The 14,027-nt window shown below is 43.0% G+C and overlaps 1 protein-coding gene across 5 annotated transcripts in view; it reads right to left on the minus strand.

Moving 5' to 3' along the window:
* Positions 1-14,027, minus strand: part of CSMD1 (CUB and Sushi multiple domains 1) — a 2,016,488-nt gene that overhangs the window by 364,255 nt on the left and 1,638,206 nt on the right. For all 5 annotated transcript variants that reach the window (XM_058719853.1, XM_058719852.1, XM_058719850.1 and 2 more), the window contains 3 exons: positions 12,479-12,667; positions 1,707-1,823; positions 32-247 (listed from right to left, as the gene is read on the minus strand). In XM_058719853.1, coding sequence (XP_058575836.1) covers positions 32-247; positions 1,707-1,823; positions 12,479-12,667 — 522 coding nt within the window. The remainder of the gene's footprint in view (positions 1-31; positions 248-1,706; positions 1,824-12,478; positions 12,668-14,027) is intronic.

Raw genomic sequence — 14,027 nt, forward strand, 5'->3', positions numbered from 1 at the left:
AGAAGAGACACGTTAGAGGAGAACAACATACCTGAGAACGTGATGTTGAAGCCCTCGTAGGAAATGGAAAAGTCTGAGATGAACCGAAGCTGGGCGGTGAAGTTTCCAAACAAACCCGCCTTAATAGTGTGAGGCAGTACAGAGCCAGTGAGTCTGGCCACGGGCTCGGTGAAACTCCCGTCCTCTGTGATCAGTAAATAGTCGTGGGAGCTTTCTAGGTGGAAGGTGTGGAAGATCATCTGAACTCCTGAGAAGCAGAAAAAGGGGGGGGGGGGGAGGGGAGGGACCGGGGGTGGGTGGGGGAGGGAGAGATATCAAAGTTAACAGCTAAAGAAAAATCATTTCTTCTGGGCTTAGAGACATCAAACTCTTGAATCAAAAAAAAATCTTAATAAGCAAACTTCTAAGTTTCAAAGGAAAATACAGAGAATGTATAGAAAGACTGGACTAAGAAATGAAGAGGCGATAAATGGTAGAAATAAATGCTTAAGAATATGGAAGTATAGGCACAGGTGTAGATTAGACATGGGTTTATGGGTGTAGGCACAGACACAGGTGCAGACACAGACGCAAACACAGACATAAACACACAGACAGACACAGATATACAAGTACAACATGGTGGGCATTTACAGTAAACACATGTAGGAATGGTGACTAGCATTTATCCCAGAGGAGAGAAGGACCAGATAACTTTTTCATTTACGTTTAACAAATATCTTCTAGGAAACCTTAGGTTGGAGGTCTAGCCATATAAACGTAGGGCTGAAGGGAGAATTCATTGAAATTATAGATTTATGTGCCTTTTAGGCATCTGTTCTCACGTTAACCATACCGACAAAGGATCAGTGGATTCCTATAGGAAAACGAATAACATTAACTACAAACAGCTCCTTTTAAATAAAAATACTCATTTTTATAGTGACAAACTCAGTCACTCACAATTTGTTTCTGCTTTATTCTTGACTTCCTTCAAGGAAATTCTGAACATGCATTCATGATACCTATGAGCACAGCGTAATATAGGACACATAATCAAAAATGTCAATTTAGCAGCAAGCAGAGTCCAAATTAAGTGTAAGACAGTTTGTCTCCATGAGATTGATGTGATCAAAATTTCATATTATCTCCTTAAAAATGACAAGTGTTGTCATACAGAAAACACCCAGGTACAGTCCTAAATCCAGTGTTTATGAACTACATTTCTCACACAAATTACGAATCTTCCTGGCTTTTAGTATGCTTATCTATAAAATGAGGATAATTAAATCTGCTCCAGAAATCATCACTGGATTGTGTGAAGATAAATGACTTACGTATAATAATACTGAGTAAACTTAGAAAATAAGGCAAGTACAAAATTTATGCTAGATGTATCATGGAAATGAAGTTTGGATACTTTACTTCCTTTGACGTCATCAATATTTGTGTTTTCTCCGACGCATGCCTCTTTTCCTTGCCAGCACACCTACTTTCCAAGCACACGTTGACCTGTATAAATCTAAGTTACCCGATAGAAAGCAGTACAGGGAATCTACTCCTACTGTAGCATCAATGATTCCAGACCACTCTTCTTCTAAAATCGTACATAACATCAAAATTTACGGTTAAAATAAAATGTGAAGAAATCACGTAGCTTACTTGCTCACGCATGCATACCTTCTTCTAACCACTCTGTACATATAAAATCCATGTAATATTCTTACCCTTCCCGTGAGACACTTCAATGGTCCATGTACAGTTCAGGGAGTTTGGGTAAAAATCCGGAAACCCTGGGGAAAGGACGGTTCCACTCTTCCCATGGATGTAGCCTCCACAGAGGGCTTTAAATAATAAGGAATATTTATCGCTGTAGTAAATTTTTGCGATGATTGCTAGAATAAAATACTTTTAAAGTGATATTTACTTTGCACAAGGACTAAAAGTGGGTCAAATATCACCTCGATGAAAAATAAAACAAAACTGCAACTTTACCTGCAATTAGCTATGTCATAGAAAGGCGTCCTAAACAGTACAAAACCCAAAAAATAACAGAGTCAGGTATGGCCACAAGAGTGGGATTCTGTGGGTGACTTACCTGGCCAGGGGATCCCCAGATTTGTGGTCAAAGGTTGTTCTGGGTGTATCTGGCAAGACGCAGGATGAGATTAACATTTCAATAGGTGGCCTGAGCAAAGCCCACTGCCCTCCCTAATGTGGGTGGGCCTTAGCCAATCAGTGGAAGGCTCCAACAGAACAAAAGGGTGATTCTTCCACAAATAAGGTGAAACTCCCTTTGTCTGACTGCCTTTGAACAGATAATCTCATCAGTTTATTTATTTATTTTTTTCCTACCTTTGGACTCTTTTTGAGTCTCAAGCCTGACAGCCTCCAGCCTAGAATTCACACCATCCGCTCTCCTGTGTTTCCAGCTGTCCACTGCAAGTCTTAGGACTGGACAGCCTCCACAACATGTAAACCAATTCCTTATAATAAATACCTCTCCTCCCTCTCTCTCCCTTTCTCTCTCCCTCTCCCTCCCTTTCTCTCTCCTTCTCTTTCTCTCTCTCTCTGCGCACACACACACACACACACACCCTACTGGTTCTTTTTCTCTAGACAACCCTGACTTGCACAATTACAGCTTCAGAAATGGTGCAGATTGCATTTTTTTAGAGTTGACGGTCTTAGTGTTTCTTCAGTGGATTTAAATCCTCAACAAGATGACCTGTTCAACGTGTCTTAGAGACTAATTTCTTTAATCTTTTGTTTGATTATTATTTTCGAAAGAGAGATTGAGAGAGAGAGCAAGTGCACATGAGCTTGTGGGAGGGGCAGAGAGAAGGAGAAAGAGATTCTTAAGCAGGCTCCATACCCAATGCAGGGCTTGATCCCAGGACCCTGGAATCACAACCTGAGCTGAAATCAAGAGACGTTTGCTCAACCGACTGAGCCAATCAGGCACCCCGAGACTCACTTCTGAATAAAGAAAAAGGTTATGAGAAAGTAGAGACACTGAGGGAATCGACGGAATAGGGAAGTTTCAGTTCTCAATCTGTTACCATGTGCTCTCCACGCACACATGTAACCAAGCTTTCTTTTTGGAACTCGGTAAGATTATCATTAAATGACTGATACCTGAAGTAATGTTCTCCTATTAGAATGAACATCCTCAACTGTGTCTCATAAAGCTAGTTCCATAAAGTAACAGCTGCGGAAGAATTAGCGAGTTTGTGAAGGATGCGATCTTCGTATCATGCTCATGCATCATGTGTTTTAAGGGAACAGACAATCTCTTTGAAAATGTAAACCACATGGGAAGAGTTACATAAAAATCAGCAAAACAGAAACTTCTTGAGTGAGTTCTAGCCAATTTTAACGGTGGAGGATTGTCACGTCTTAAAATTAGGTTGACCCCATCTCATTACGAAACAGGTAGTGTTAATATAACATTTGGAATTAATTTGTTCCACAAAAGGCCAGACACTGCCCTCAGCCCTGGAAATGGTGAGCAAAATAGACAAAAGTCCTTGCGCTCAGAGAGTCAACACTGCGGTTGAAGGAGAGAGACTATTTCCGCAATAATGTAAAGAGCAGATTATACATGATGTTGGGAGATGGTAAGCACCAGGGGAGAAAATGAAGAGGGAGATAAGAAGGCCAGGGAATTCTCCGCACAGTGTGGAGTTGGGGGCCACCTGTGCAGGTGGGCAGGGAAGCGTACTTGGGAGGTGGCCCATGAAGAGACCTTGGAGACCAAGGAGGGAGCGGCTGGAGACCTGGGAAGAACTTGTGTGCAGAGACAAGCACTGGGACCAGGCCTGAGTCGGGCTGTGGGCGGGACGTGCCCCAGGGCAGCTGAGAGGGAGGGGGTGGGAGAAGCCAGGATGAACAGCATCTAGAGGGTGGGGGCCTTGCCACTTGTCTGAGTGAGGTGTAGGGCCCTGGAGGCTCCGGTGGGGCAGGACAGGCGCTAACTGGGCCTTTTTCCAGGGCGCTGGGCGAGAATGGCGTGAGGCTGACAGAGGGTCCAGCGGGTAGGACACGACGGCAGACGTTGAAGAAAGTGGGGAGGACCTCGCCATGGTTTCAAGGCAGAGCCACTGGGCTTTTTTCATGAATGGGATGTGGACGCCATGACGAAAAAAACCAAAAAGTTAAAAATTAAAAGAGCGTGAAGGAACTGAAGGTGAGGTAGACTCTGGGGTGTAGACCAGCTCAGTCTCAGGTCCCCGAAGCTGGATGCCTACTGCACATCCACGCAGAACTTCTGTCATGGCAGCTGGACTCACAAGTCCCACCCGCCCAATGGATGTGGATGAAGAAGCCCAACCCGCTCTCTCCAGGGCTAACCAGCCGAGGGAGGTGAGAAGCTTCAACAAAGGACATGAGAAAGGTGGCCGTGGCCTGGGACAAGACCGGGGACAGAATGCAGCCTCGAGCATAGCAGCTACCTATTAGCAACTTTCTATGTGTCTGTGATTGGATCAGGGTAGATCGGGATGTTAGCTTCTCAAGTATTTACCAAGGATGGAAGCATAACGAGTGGAAACCATTTGATGTCAAGTTGAGGTATCACATACGCAGTTATTTGCAGTCATCTTTACCTTAAAACCTGCACACGCTGGAGAAAACGGATAAAAATAATCTATATCCAGCTACACTTAAGACACTATAAAATTCATCAATCTCTGTCTCACCCTCTGTCTTCATGCCATCAGGATAAAATGGTGGATCGTATACTGGGAGAAGCTTGGGAGGAGAGACATCTGACCACTGATGTTTCCATCAGTTCAACACCGAACTCAGAAAGCGCGAACCCACGCCATCGAGGCGCCGTTTAGGAGCAAGGTAACAAAGAAAGATACCGATGAAGTAAATCAGTAAATCTGCGGCTCGTTTTGATTCGTGTATGTGCAAATGCAACACAGTCTTCAAGCATTATGAAGAGTTTTGAATAGAAATAATTTCATCCACAAAGCGTCCTTTTTTTTTTTCCCCTTCTTTTTTTAGGGAAAGGAGATTTGAGGTACACAATTGTACTGGTATTCCCGCCTGACACCGAAGAGGGAAGAGAGTGCAATAAGGGAACTGCTTTCGTTTTTACTGTCCACATGGGCCTCTGGCCACATCTTCACAGACAAGTCTCCATTCCCTTAGAAGCGCCACAGGGAGTGGGGCATGCAGTCTGAATGACAATAATCTGTTTCTTCCTGCAGTGCACAGTCTTTTCCGGTAGTTGTAAAAAGCACAGTAAACCTTTACTTTTGCTATCCTTAGGGCCATAATTCCTTGAATTTCACTTTGCTATTTACGTTACCTACCCACTGTCAGAGACCCAGAGACATTACACCGGCAACCTCTCGGGAAAACGGAGATGTACAGAAAGGAGGAAAGACAAGAGAGATGAACGTATAGGCAGTCTTTCCCAAACATGTCTCGAGTTCTGCCTCTGGCTCTACTTTAATCCCTTCATCCACCCACACCTCCATCCGAAATGACTTACTGAGGAATTTACTGGTATTTTCCAGGCCCACGCAAGCTCTTGGGCGCACAGCAAGGAGTAACACAGACAAAACACTCTTCTTCCAAAGTTGGCATTCCAGTGGGCCAGCAAAATAACTTGTGGAGGTGACTAATCAGGACTAAGAACAAGGGTCTGAACACGTTCTCGGAACTCACAGGCGGTCTAGGGAATTAGAGCACGGTGGGGTGGGCTGGGGGCTGCCGAGTCCACCCGCACGGGTGTCCGGGCCAACGGGATGTGGACCGTTGAGTGGGTGATACAAGGATGGAGGGGGCACGGGCGGCCTGAGTGGACCCCGTGTTCACAGACTGCCCTGTGACAGGCTGCCAGCTGCCAGTGTCCTGGAGAGTCTTGGGGGTCTAAGGGTGTCCTTGGCAAAGCCCCCAGACCACCCGCGGACCCTGCGGGTGTCCGCTTCCTGTCGCCAGACCCTGCCCAGAGGCCTGTGATGTGTCCCAGTGTGCGGACACGAGCTCGTAGAGCTCAAACCCCGGCTTCAGTGTTCACTTCTCCGTGTCTCCTCTGCCTGGACCAGAGGCAGGCCAGAGGAATCGGAGCGGACGGCCTCTCCTTGCTCCCCTGAAAATACCCTTTGTTTCCACAGCACCGACTCTGAGGACCAACCTGCTGGCTCCCAAAATCGTGTCTGAAACACTGGCTTCCTTCTCAGGCCACGGCTGACTTTCCCACTGCCGGCAAAGGCCCTTGGAATGTAACCTCCGGGGCCCTGTCTTCACAGCCACTTTCTGTTTTTCACCTCTCACACTTGGTGAAACTGGCGTGTCTCAGGCCTTCTTGTGTGATTTATGTCCCAGCTCCTGCCTTCCTGTCTCTTCCTCAGAGAGATTAACGTGTGAAAGCACACAGTATTCCGTCTGCTTTGTCCCTCTTTTCTTATTTTCCGTTTTCCTTGTTCGCTTTAAACTACTAATAAAGTTCTATCTGAAGCAAACATTTAATGGGGTGACATTCTATTTCCAATTATCCGTGGCCTCTCCATGTCCTACAGAGTTATTAAGTTTACTCATTCGTTCACTCATTTGTTCCACCATTCATTCACGTATTTATACTGGATCTTTTATCTAAAATAAATAAATCTTACGTGGAAACCCTACCAATAAAAGGGGGAATAATTTAAAGCTGTTCAGTTAAAGCAGGGGATGTATTTCAAGCCCTGCCATCATCCTCAGTTTTTTCTCAAAGAAAGCTGGAGTCCCACTCTGGGACCATGGCGCCCTGTGGTTTCAAGTCTTGCCAAGGAAACAGGGTTTGTCCCCCAGGACTAGTGTGAAAGGGCTCTGAATGACCTTCAGTCTCCCATCCATCCAGAGCAAACGACTCCCTATCCCCCAAATCCCTTAGCCCGCTGACACTTTCATGCCTGGACTCCTAGCATTCCTTCACTTCCAATTCTTCCTCTCAACAGTATCTTGAAAGATGCATCTCAAACCCTGCCTCCCAAGACTTCCAAGATTCCAAATTGTAACTTATCCTTTTCATCTCTCTATTCTCAAAACACTTTTCCTGTGCCTCACAAAGCACTTCTTTCACCGGGTGATTTAAAAAATAAGTCTTTCCCTTCTCTAAGCTACAAGATCACGAACTTTCAGCTGTGTAGCTACAAATACAGTAGTTTTCCAATGATGCTTATGGAAAGAGTCCAGAGTGTACACAAATATTTACTCAGTGAAGAAAGTTTTCCAAAATTTTTCTAGCACTTGTCTTTCAACAAATAAGAAGAAGGCACTTTATTTGAATGTTCACGATATCTCTTTAAAATGTGACTATGCTAACGCATAAACGGTAAAGTGAAATGAAGCAAGATGCTACGCAGATGAAAGATACTGATACAGTGTATCTTCTTTTCACGGGGATATAAAATATTGTAATTAATTCTGATTTCTTCTTCCATTCTCAGAGCTAGGAATCTTTAAAGGTTTAAATATCCTATTGATGTATCATTTGTCACAATAAAAACCCAGGGGGGTTAAGAGATTGCTTAAGATTTGAAAATGCAACAAGAGCGGTTCTTACGGTTAAATGAAAACAATCAACCATGACTGACTAAAACTCTTATATCAAACTCTACAATCTCCCCAGGTTTTCAGATTTATTAATAGCCATTTATCATAAATTTATTATTATCTGAAAGAGTTTTCAATGAAACCAAAGCAAAGCAAACAGTTTATGTTACAAATTCCTTTTAGAAGGGTTAAATTTCAAATGTACACGGATTTCAGTGGGGAGAAAGGAAAAGAGACACAACACATAAATCGAATGTACTTTCTTTTCTGTGGAAAAGGCCAAATGCATGCTGTCATTTCTACAGCATGTCAGCTGCCTTTAAGGACTCGAGACCCTTCTCTGCCCATCCTCCCTTCGTTTCTCTGAGAGAATTTCCCACTGACCATTTTGTTCATGTTCCATTCACTCTACATCCCCAAACCTCCAGGAATCTGCAGAACGTGCCAGGTCAGCCCCAGTGTGTTCGTTTTCTCTGCCTCGGTGCCTCTGCACGGGCTGGCCACTTTGGGAAATTCGACTCATCACTGAAATCCAGGCTCAAGTGCTGTATTTTAGGTGAGACCCTCAATGCCTATCACTACAACCTTAAAAGAAAACTAAGGAGTGGCACCTGGGTGGCTCAGTCAGTTCAGTTCCCGACTCTTGAGTTCGGCTCAGGTCATGAGCTCATGGTTTGTGAGTATGAGCCCCACATCAGGCTATGTGTTTTCAGGGCAGGGCCTGCTTGGGAATCTCTCTCTCTCTCCCTCTCCCCTGCTCATGCATGCTTTCTCTTTGTCTTTCAAACTAAATAAACTTAAAAAAAAATACAACTGAGAAAACTATTAAATAATTAAGTGTATGTATGATATATGCACATGCTATGGTCTGGGATGTTTGTGTATCGCCATAACTCATGTTGACTCCCTAATGGGCAACGTGATGGCGTTAAGGAGGCAGGGCCTTGAGGTGTGGGTATGTCACGAGGGCTGATTGTGGCCTTTATAGAAGGGGCCCCACAGAGCTCCCTTGCCCCCTCCTCCCTGAGACGACACGGGGAGAACACAGCCATGTGCAGCCTAGAACGGGGGCCTCACAAGAACTGGATTGTGTTGTCCCTCGAACTTGGACCCCATCCTCCGGAACAGTGAGAAACACATGCCTGCTGTAGAGAAGCCACCGTGTCTGGTTTTATTTTGTTATAGCAGGCTGCGTGGGTTACCACAGAGTGTATCCGGCTACCTGGGATTATATGTTTTAAAGTTAAAGTCTGGGGCGCCTGGGTGGCTTAGTCGGTTGGGTGTCCGACTTCGGCTCAGGTCATGATCTCACAGTCTGTGAGTTCGAGCCCCGCATCGGGCTCTGTGCTCAGAGCCTGGGGCCTGTTTCAGATTCTGTGTCTCCCTCTCTCTCTGACCCTCCCCTGTCCACATTCTGTCTCTCTCTGTCTCAAAAATAAATAAATGTAAAAAAAAAAAAAAAATTAAAAAAAAAAAAAGAAAGTTAAAGTCTATGGCACTGCACACAAGGAGAAACGGATGTTAGAAAAGTTAATAATGCTGGTGACCTGGCGTGATTCGGTTGAGTGCATCCTGGTCTTGGAGGAGGGGTGGATTTGGGGAACGCAACACGAAAGGACGTGGGAGTGGGGGGGGGGTGACTACTGCATGGGCTTGGTTGAGGGGACGAGGGCAGTCGTGCCTGGGTTGTCTGCTGGGCAGAGGAGAAAGTCATCTTGGTCAGATACTAAAATATTTAAACTAACTAAGTTACCACCACTGTTCAATCAAGAATACATGGAGAGTGTCGTTGTCCTCTCTTGAGAAGAATCCAATTTAAAATCAAAATTACCCATCTCAGGTGGGTCTGGATAAGTGTCTACTCTCACTAGTACCTTACGGCGGCCTTTTCTACCAGATCCAGAGTCTAGTTAGCTAGACGACTGTTGTGTATCTTCCTGTGAAGAGCTGGGCACTTTCATCAACACAACTGATTGTGTATTTTTTTTTAACGTTTATTTATTTTTGAGACAGGGAGAGACAGAGCATGAACGGGGGAGGGTCAGAGAGAGGGAGACACAGAATCTGAAGCAGGCTCCAGGCTCTGAGAGGTCAGCCCAGAGCCCGACGCGGGGCCCGAACTCACCGACCGCGAGATCATGACCTGAGCCGAAGTCGGCCGCTCAACCGACTGAGCCACCCAGGCGCCCCAACTGATTGTGTGTTTAAAGCACAATCAGCGACCTCAACTTTTCCATCTTCCCCGCGCTGCCTGAAAAGTCTGCAGTTACAACTTGAGGCCGCGCGTTGGCAGTTGCTCAACTCATTCATCCCGAAGGAAAATGGAAAAAAGAGAGCAACTTCTATGTGCTCCCTTCCTAAGTCCCATTCAGGTCTGGTCAAAAAAACAAAAAGAAATAACAGCTATTATTAAATTTGCACAGTGGCTCCCAATAAAGCCACGTGTTTGCATATCAGGTAAATAACTCTTCCAATAAAATTACTTCTATGATTCGCTTACTGCAGATTTTGGATTAAATGGTTTAATAAATATTTTGATTGATGCTTAGTTATGCATGAGTAACAACTAAGTATTTTAGGTGTGAGACCTTTATCATACTTTGTGCCCTTGTTATAATTCTTGCCAATACAAAATCCTACTATAAATAAATATTTTTGCATACTATTTATGATACCTCAGATTAAAAAAAATTATTAGTCCAGTAGTTAGCATCCTCTGACACTGTTCAGTAATTACATGGGTAAATTTTATTTATTTTCTTCATCACCAGGGTTCCAATTACAAAAATAAGACCTAATACAAATTCATATAACACCAAAAAAATGTGGAGATAAAAACTGAAAGACTCTCTCCCTCTCCCTACAGCTTGCCAACCTCCCAAAATGAGAGCATTAGGGTTAGCGTTTTAGAATGTCTATTTTCAGCCAGTTTCTATGTATATACCATAAATGTGTCTGTAAGTACATGCATGGATATGTTCACGTACACAACGTGCATTGTCCTGAGACTTGCTCTTTTCTCCAGAAAGGGGGTATCATTTCAGTTTCCTAGCAACAGGACAGAATGAACGCGCATCTCCCTAATCCCATGATGATGGAGAGTAATTTGACCTTTCTACTTTTTTGCAAATCAACAGGGTAGAAAAAAAAATTTTTTTTTTTGCATTTTCCTGAGTCCGTGTCAGAGTGGACATATTTTGAAGTGTTCTGTCTCCTTCTCTGAAAAGCCTATGTATGTGTTTTCCTCGTGGACCTGTTGTTTTGTGTATGTCACTGTTTCTCTTCCATCTGTTTGGGTGATAAAAGTATCTCGAATCACATTACATGGACAAACCAATTATTTTCTGTAGTCTGACCTTTTCCTTTAACTTTTTTTTCAATAGAAATTTTAATTTGTATGTAGTGAAATCTATCAATGTTTTCCATTTATTGTGTCTGGATTTACAATTTGAACAACATCATTTATGAAATGTCATCCCTCCTCATGGATTTGGAATAATTTTAGCAAATTAAGTTCTTATACAGGCATATAAACTATTTGTGTATTTCTGTACTGGTTTCATATTTTCATTTTCATCTATTTTTGGTATACTTCGATACCAGATAGAGTCCTTCTTTATCATTTTTAAATAAATATATGCCTATTTAGAGGCTTTACTCTTCCAGATTCATTTATAACATATTTATAAATTTCTATTAAAAATCCAAATTCATTTTAATTGGATTGTATTGAATGTAAAACTTTATTTGTAAAAAATTTGTATATTTAAATTTCATCCCTACCGTCCAGAAACGTATTAGGTATTTCCCTGTATGAGGATATTCTTTTTGTATTCTACTGTAAACTTCTAAATTATTTTAAGGTAAGCCTCCATGTTTCCTGTTAAATATACTCCTGAAGGTTTTAGAGTATATAGATATTACACTTCTACTAACTGTATCCTGTGTGGAAATCCACAGATCTGTGTTTATCCTGAACATGGTCATCTGTTAGCACTTACTGCCCAAACTTGATGGTCTGTTCTTTGTAATATTTATAATTTATGCCGTTTTTTTATATTACTGCATGCGTGAGGATCTTCTGGATAATAGGAAATAACACTCCTGGTACTAAGAAAGTTATTCTGTTTTCACCTTCCATGAAACTTTTTATAATAGTTTGTTATGAAGTGCGGTATTTTCTATAGGTAAATTCATTTCTGTTATGGTTCTCTCTAAGCCACAAATACAACCACATTACAACATTGGTGAAAAACTGTTGTGAATGGGAAAAATATATTCTTTTTTATAGAGATAATGTGATAATGTTGTTCTATTCATGGCCAAAGGACAAATCCCTTACTGTCTTTGCGAATGGCCACAAGTACCGTATTTGTGTATACCCTGCATGGAGCCATCGTCAAGGTATTCCTTTGGAGACTTCCAAGGGTGGATAAGTGCAGGGAAGGGGGAGTGGCTACCCGGGAAACCACTTGGGGGTCTTCTGGGAAGGTGCTTCCCGGTCGTCCCGGGGAGAGTGCTGAGAGCTTAGAGGAGCTGTGTAGACCTCAGGGTGGTGACTCGATGCTTGGACTCGGTTCGGAGGAAGACCGGGCCTGATGATGTGGAGCACATGCGCTCACTAGCCTGCCTTCGTGCTGTCTTCAACAAATGCCACGTGTAAGAGTGTGTGCATAACTGAGCTCTGTAAGTTTCGGTGTCTGCTGATAAAGTTGAAGACTGGCCCATAATTTTTTTTTTTTATTTTTCATTTCTAGACAGATGCCTTACTTCATAGAAAAAAAAATGTGCTAGATAAACTTCAAGTATTAAACGGAATTGTTTCTAAGGTGTACAACTTTTCGTATCATACCGCCCTGTACAATACAACACATTCCACCCAAACAACTGAGATATCGACAGTGTCCACATTTCTGTAGGGTTTACGGCTCCCTTGAGCTCCACCTACCGTCACAGCTGGGCAGGGCGTGGTTCCATTGATGGTTCCTCTCGCAGACCAGGGGCTCATCGTCGCTCAGTGTGTACCCCGGGTCACAGCTGAAAGTCACCGTAGACCTGATGCCAAAATGACTGCCGTGCCGATGCCCATTCACAGGGATTCCTGGGTCAAGGCAAGAGTCCGAGTCCAGAGTCACACCTGCGTGCGCAGAAAAAAATACATTAACCACGGAACTCTGCTGGCTTATAGAAAAAATATGTGTGCAGTCGTACATATAAAATATCCCCAGACATCATCAGACCTGGAAAATTATTCAAGTGAATCCAACCATCCATTAATGTAAACAACCAATACACTTTTGCGTATCTGATCCTGTTTTTCTGTAGAGACAGATATTGTTAACTATTTATCAGATGACCTGTAAGTCTACAAACCTGAATAATCCCTTGATGTCTGAAGTTTACTTCACTTCGTTGGAACACCAGTGAACTGTTAAATGAAGCCTGTCTTCTGTCTATCTCTAGCCTCCCCCTTCCCCTCACTGTATTTTATGTTCTAGTTAGATTTGGGCAGTCATCCTTCAACTTTCGTAGACACGCACACATGCGCCCAAGTCCCTACACACATACTGCAAACTAAGACCTCACTGGATCTGATTCTCTAAAACTGCATTCCACACATTCGTGCATTTTTCACATTTGCACGTCAGTCAGCCACTTTGGAGATGGCTACAATTAGCCTATGCTAAAAGGCGCTAAAAAGTAAAGTGCTATATAAAGTCAAGCGATTATGATCATGTCATTACAAGAGTTTCTTTGCTCTGTCTCTCAGATTTCTCTTTATTTTTAGAATATACATTTGAAAAGATAAGGAAAACGGGAGCAGGGAAAGAAGATGACAGTGTGATGATTATGAATTCAAAGACATAAGAAAGACTCTGCCATTGCTTATACACAACTCTCTAAGTTAGGTTTGGAGCATTACAGTGATGACTTAGACCATTAATTAAAAATCTTAAATCATCACTGATGATGCTCAGTCCCCCCAAAATGATCTTTGGAATAACATTTCCAGTCACTGCATAAATTTGAGTGATGTACCTTACACCTTATACCCTCACTCATTAAGTCAAATACATGACATACAAGGAGTGAGTTTTTAAAATAAATAATGAGTGATAATATTTCTTCATTACTATACAGCCAAATGTGATTCAATAGGTACCACCAGATTGCAAGCAAGAAAGCTGAGCCACTACTGAAAAATGGGTAGTTAGAAATGTGGTTTCTAAGAGAGGTCTAGCTCCTAAGAGGTAACCTGTAAACCCTTGGAATTTCTTTAAGTTTATTTATTTATTTTGAGAGAGAGAGAGAGATTGAGAGAGAGGGAGAATCCCAAGCAGACTCTGCACTGTCAGTGCAGAGCTAAACACGGGGCTCAATCCCACAAAACATGAGATCATGACCTGAGCTGAAATCAAGAAGTGGACGCTTAATTGACTGAGCCACACAGGCGCCCCAACCCTTGGAACTCCTTGAGTGCTAGGAGTGTTTTGTTG

This window comes from Neofelis nebulosa, chromosome 3, assembly GCF_028018385.1.
Source record: "Neofelis nebulosa isolate mNeoNeb1 chromosome 3, mNeoNeb1.pri, whole genome shotgun sequence".
NCBI lineage: Eukaryota > Metazoa > Chordata > Mammalia > Carnivora > Felidae > Neofelis > Neofelis nebulosa.